The 5573-nt window shown below is 31.9% G+C and overlaps 1 protein-coding gene across 1 annotated transcript; it reads left to right on the top strand.

The window, feature by feature from the left end:
* Positions 1 to 579: 579 nt before the first annotated feature.
* LOC124939931 (protein SHORT-ROOT-like) lies at positions 580 to 2172 on the top strand. Its single transcript, XM_047480394.1, has one exon. The coding sequence runs from the start codon at positions 631 to 633 to the stop codon at positions 1954 to 1956; it is 1326 nt and encodes a 441-aa protein (XP_047336350.1). The 5' UTR covers positions 580 to 630; the 3' UTR covers positions 1957 to 2172.
* Positions 2173 to 5573: the final 3401 nt, after the last annotated feature.

The following is a 5573-nucleotide window of genomic DNA, read 5'->3' as shown; positions in this document are numbered from 1 at the left end:
ATTATCATTTATATTATATTGTATTAATTTTTTTTTAAATATTTTATTTATTTGGACTTTTTTCTTTTTCTCTTTTTTAAATAATTTTGAATAATTGTATATTTTGAGCTTGCTAATTGGATTGTATTATACTTTATTTCAATTTTTTAAATGATTTTATCACTTTACTTTATCTAAATATTTCAAATAAACATACAAAAAGATTTGATTCTATTTTTTTTAAAAGGTTCATAATACTTACAATTAACCTATTTATATATCAAAACAATTGCAATTGGTCGAAATCACACCTTAACGGTATATATTGTTTATAACAAAATCTCATTGTCCTTTTTTGCATTATAAAAATGATTAATTTACTACTTTATTTCTTAATGTATATATATCATGATTGCATAAATCCAATAAATTATTTAGTTTATTCTTATTCGCACCACCTAATTGTAGTTAATTAGTCTAATTCTATATTAGCATGAAAGTGACCCTTAACATAATTCTAAACATTCTTCTAGAATGAAAAAAAAAAAATTATAAATTTATTTATACAAAGCCATAGAGATATCTCTCAATCTCCCCTTAAAATGAAAATGAGTTTTAAGCCTTCAAAGAGAACTCCATCTACATGACAAAATGGAGAGAACTCTCTTTTCTCCAAAAGGGTCATCAAATTCTCAACATGATCACTTCCAAATATCCTACATCAATGGTAGTGGCCATCATCTTAACATTGATAAACAAAACATCAATACCCAACTAGCCCAATCTAGCCACACCTCAACTAGTCACTCTTCCGATTCCGACCATTCAACCCGTGGAGATGGGAAGTGGGCATCTAGGCTCTTGATGGAGTGTGCCACGGCCATATCCGAAAAGGACTCCGGCAAGATCCATCGCCTCTTGTGGATGTTAAACGAACTCACTTCCCCTTATGGAGATTGCGATCAAAAACTTGCGGCGTACTTCATGCAAGCCCTCTTTTGTAAGGTCACCGAATCGGGCAATAAGTGTTACAAAACCCTAACGTCGGTTGCTGAGAAGAGTCATTCGTTTGATTCGGCTAGGAAGTTGATACTTAAGTTCCAAGAGGTAAGTCCTTGGACAACTTTTGCTCATGTAGCATTAAATGGAGCAATATTGGAAGCTTTAGATGGTGAGAGTAAGCTTCATATAATTGATATAAGCAACACTTTTTGCACTCAATGGCCTACCCTTCTAGAAGCTTTAGCCACAAGAAACGATGACACGCCCCATCTTAGGCTCACCGTCGTGGCAACGGCTAACATGGTTAGATCGGTCATGAAGGATATATCCCAAAGGATGGAGAAGTTTGCTAGGCTCATGGGAGTTCCCTTTGAGTTCAATGTAATAAGTGGGATAAATCACTTGGGAGAGCTTACCAAAGAAGGACTAGGCATACGTGAGGACGAAGCAATCGCGGTGAACTTCATAGGAGCCTTAAGAAGAACCGAGGTAGAAGAACGAGAATCCATGTTTCGAATGATACATTCGCTTAACCCTAGAGTTGTAACGGTTATGGAAGAAGAAGCCGACTTCTCTAGCACGAGAGAAGATTTCGTGAAATGCTTTGAAGAGTGCCTTAGGTTCTATACGTTATACTTCGAGATGCTAGAGGAGAGTTTTCCCATTGCAAGTAACGAAAGGTTGATGTTGGAAAGGGAGTGTTCGAGAAGCATCCTTAAGGTTTTGGCATGCGAAGATAACAAAGGAGGAGATTGTGAAAGAAGAGAAAGAGGGAGTCAATGGTCGAAGAGACTCAAAGAGACATTTTCTCCGGTGACATTTAGCGACGATTCACTCGATGATGTGAAGGCACTTCTAAAGAGATATCGGATCGGTTGGACCCTAATGCTACCGCAAGAGGCGGATTCCACACCCGGGATCTACTTGACTTGGAAAGAGGAACCGGTTATATGGGCATCAGCTTGGAAACCCTAGAAAGGATCATGTTGAAGCTTCTATAACCTTATCTTCTTTTCTCTATCTCTTGCATACAATATTATTATTATTATTATCCTAAATGGTAAAGATTATGCTTTATGTTTGGGAGTTTGTGCAGCTGCTTATGCTTTGCTTTTCATGATTCCTTACTCTCTTGTTTGAAAGTGCTTGATATTGTGCTTCTTTCTACAAATTCTATCGGATCTTAGTTCTCATGTTCTTGTCTAAACACTAGCTACACTCTTCGAGATACATTCCCACTTAAGTGATTGGCTGAATGCTTCATGTAGAAGACAAATGATCATTCATACATTTAACTTGACTAGAATGAAGTTGTTCAAGATCGCAACACGAGTAAAAACGGCTACAAGAAAAGTATATATAATAAGCTCGAAAAAAATAACAATCCATAAGTTTAATGAACAAAGTCCAATCACAAAAACCTTTAGTGTTCTTTTTTGAGATCTTATACCATGTCACAATTAATTGTTTTGTAATGGTTCGATTACGATAAATTTGACTTTCACGCTTAAAATTGATTAATATAAAGCTTCTCGCTTTTCAAAATATAGAAAGATGATTTATGAAAGTTTACACTAGCTAGCTAGGTACTTGATAAGAAATCATAAAAGAAAATTTTGTTACATCTTTCTAAAGTGTATAGTCTAAAGAAAATTGAAAGAATTGCACTACCACATTCTTATATATTCACCATTTGCCTAACTTCCTTTTGAACATGAAGATAGAGTAGTGAGGATCGCAAATGTAAGTTTTCATGTCAAGTGATCATAATATACATACATTATGGATTGCAAAAAATAATTAATTAAGAACATTAATGTTCTCTACCATCTTAAAATGAATTTAGTTTGATATGGAAACCTTTTACCTTTGAGGTCACTTTTGTGTCTCATCATCGGCCTCTTTGATCGATACATCGGGTCTAGAGTTGATTAGATTTCGAGTAGTGAACTATTAATTTACGTTTGAAATAATTCGATAAACTTAATTCATATTATTGGCATATGCAGTTTGATCGTGAGTAGCCCTATAACATCCAGTCATTGGCTCATCATTGATATTTTCATTAATCTCCATATTTGGATTGCCTCCTCTCCTCTCCTCTCCTCTTTTGCTTTAAAAAATAATTCTTTTTAATTCAGATGTGTATGAATAAATAAAATAAAGGGAACAGGGAACAGAAAGATTAATTTAAAATTTCCCCACTTTTTAAAATTAATTATTCAAAGCTTTTTGCATGGAAATTGGAGAGAAGCAGCCTTATAATGGCCAGCAATATGTAGTGGGAAACAACTTTGATCACTTTAGGCTGAGACTTGACCTAATGCCAACTATTTTTTTTTTTTATGTGTGTAGCTTTAATGAACAAAAAAGCTGAGACTTGACTTGTGCTTAAATAAAAAAATTTGACACTCTCCCTTTGCCATCTTCTCCTTATCTTTTCTCTCTTGTTATTCACTGCCTATGGGCTATGACATATGTACTTAAAATTCTTACTATATACTATATAGTATATATATCTTCATATATATTATTTAATCTAATTCAAGACCATGTTATATAAAGAATTGAGCAACTGAATTTGATTATAGATGACAAGGGATTGTAATTAATTGGTAGAATTTATTGTTAGATCGATGTTAAATAAACTATCAAGGGATTGTTTTCGGGGTGGACGACTTGGCTAGCTAGGGTTAAGATGATTGAAATCGTGCTCAATAGTTGAAATTTGGTAGACATGATGGTACGAGGAGCATGTGATGTGATTTAATCAATCATGTTCATAAAATTGATAATCAGGGCTAAAATACTTCTACAATGTAGTGACTTGTAAAATTGGTGAGCTTTTTGAATTTTCAAATTAAAATTGGTCGTACTTCCAGTTACTTCGACCAATGTGTATGATTATTAAGACCAAATATATAAATCGAGAGTTTACATAAAATCGTTGTCAATCGTAAACTCGTAAAATCTAGAGTTTACTTAGAATCGTAAGAGTTTAATTTGAAAAAGTATTAGTTATATATTATTATTATTTATTATAATTGAGTATTTTATACTTAGTTAATTTTAAAATTTTATATATTTAAATATAAAATTAATTAAAAAATAATAAGTAAATAACACTATAAGAAAATTATATTTATAAAATTAATTATATTAATTTATTTATTTGAATAAATAATAACTTTTTTATTTATAAATATAAATTTATATTTTTAAGTAAAATCGTAAAATCGAAATTATTTATAAACTCGTAAAATTGTAAAAGCTTATTATCGTAGATTTAAAATCGTAAAAGTTTACAAAGTTACTTAAAATCAGACTCGTTAACCTTTTCTAAAATCGTAAAATCGTAAGATTTTAAGAGTTAACTCGAGATTTAATAGCATTGATCAAGACTATTAGTATGACATTCTGAAATTCGTTTTTGGAGAGCCCGTTTAGTCAATTGAAGGGCTCAACAACCTTTTGTAGACATTCGTGTACATTTTTTCGTTGTGTTTAAACAAATTCAATTTTTCAATATTTTATTGATCTTTTTCAAATAAAAATAAACTCTTACTATATTGCATGAACTACCATGTGTGGGTATATGTGTTGAGAAGCAATTTTATCTTTAACCATTTTCTCATATTGCCTCTAACTTAAAAAATTAAACCAAATTAAGTAATGATAGTTTGTTAGATAAACAATACTATTTAGTGTTTATTCTTAATTTGTGATTTACATTGATTTGAGAATGAAACAATTACTTATGAATATGGAAATGAGCTTTAGATGATAGTATATATATATACCTCCAAACGAAACTAGTTTCTCTTATAGCTTCCAAATGAGTTCCTCATGATTAGCCTCCCCTTGTTTTGTAACAGCTTTATTCTTTATAAAGTAGGTTGAAAAACACATTTAAAAATACTCTAAATCTTTTTTTCTCATCAAACTTCAATATTCATTATTGTCTTGTGAGGGACTACAAATCCATTGGAGTAACATAACCTTTGTTCTGACTTTAGGAGACAAATATTAAGTATGATGCAAAAGAAAATATCCAAAATTTAGATGTTACTTCGATCCAAATGAGTAAGAAACATGGAACTAGTGTAAAGCGATGTCTCAAATTCTTAAAGATGGAGGTGCTTCGATCTCTACTCCTATGGCTCAATAAGGCTATTTGATAATTAGTTCTACCACAAGTTAGTATAAATAGGTTTTCTAATTTCTTTTCACTAAGAAAATGGATTTGAATCTCCAATTCACCGATATCAATAAGTTGTTATGTCGGTCGATGTCACAACTGGCTTCGCTCTTTAGTTATTGCATTCTTTAAAAAGAATTAAAAACAAAAGGAATGATACAAGAACACCGCCTAATAGGCCAACACGTAGGACCTTAAGAACATCCGGTTCCACCAATAGATATAACTCTCCCTTATACTAATGTTGAGGATCATGGTGACATGCTAGTTATTTTGGCCCATAAAAGTTAATTTGTCACATTTCATTATATTGAATATGAAGTAGAAGTTGTGGTTCCAATAGTTGTTAGGATCAAGGTGTATCAAGGGGATAGTCATGCATGAGGATCCCAAT

The sequence above is a fragment of the Impatiens glandulifera genome, chromosome 5 (genome assembly GCF_907164915.1).
Source record: "Impatiens glandulifera chromosome 5, dImpGla2.1, whole genome shotgun sequence".
In the NCBI taxonomy this organism is placed as follows: Eukaryota; Viridiplantae; Streptophyta; class Magnoliopsida; order Ericales; family Balsaminaceae; genus Impatiens; species Impatiens glandulifera.
Note: the sequence above shows the minus strand (reverse complement) of the source record. Positions and strands in the feature narration are given on the sequence as shown.

What these genes read in the sequence shown, in the direction of transcription:
- LOC124939931 (XM_047480394.1), top strand. Translation starts at nt 631, where the DNA reads ATGGAGAGAACTCTCTTTTCTCCAAAAGGGTCATCAAATTCTCAACAT.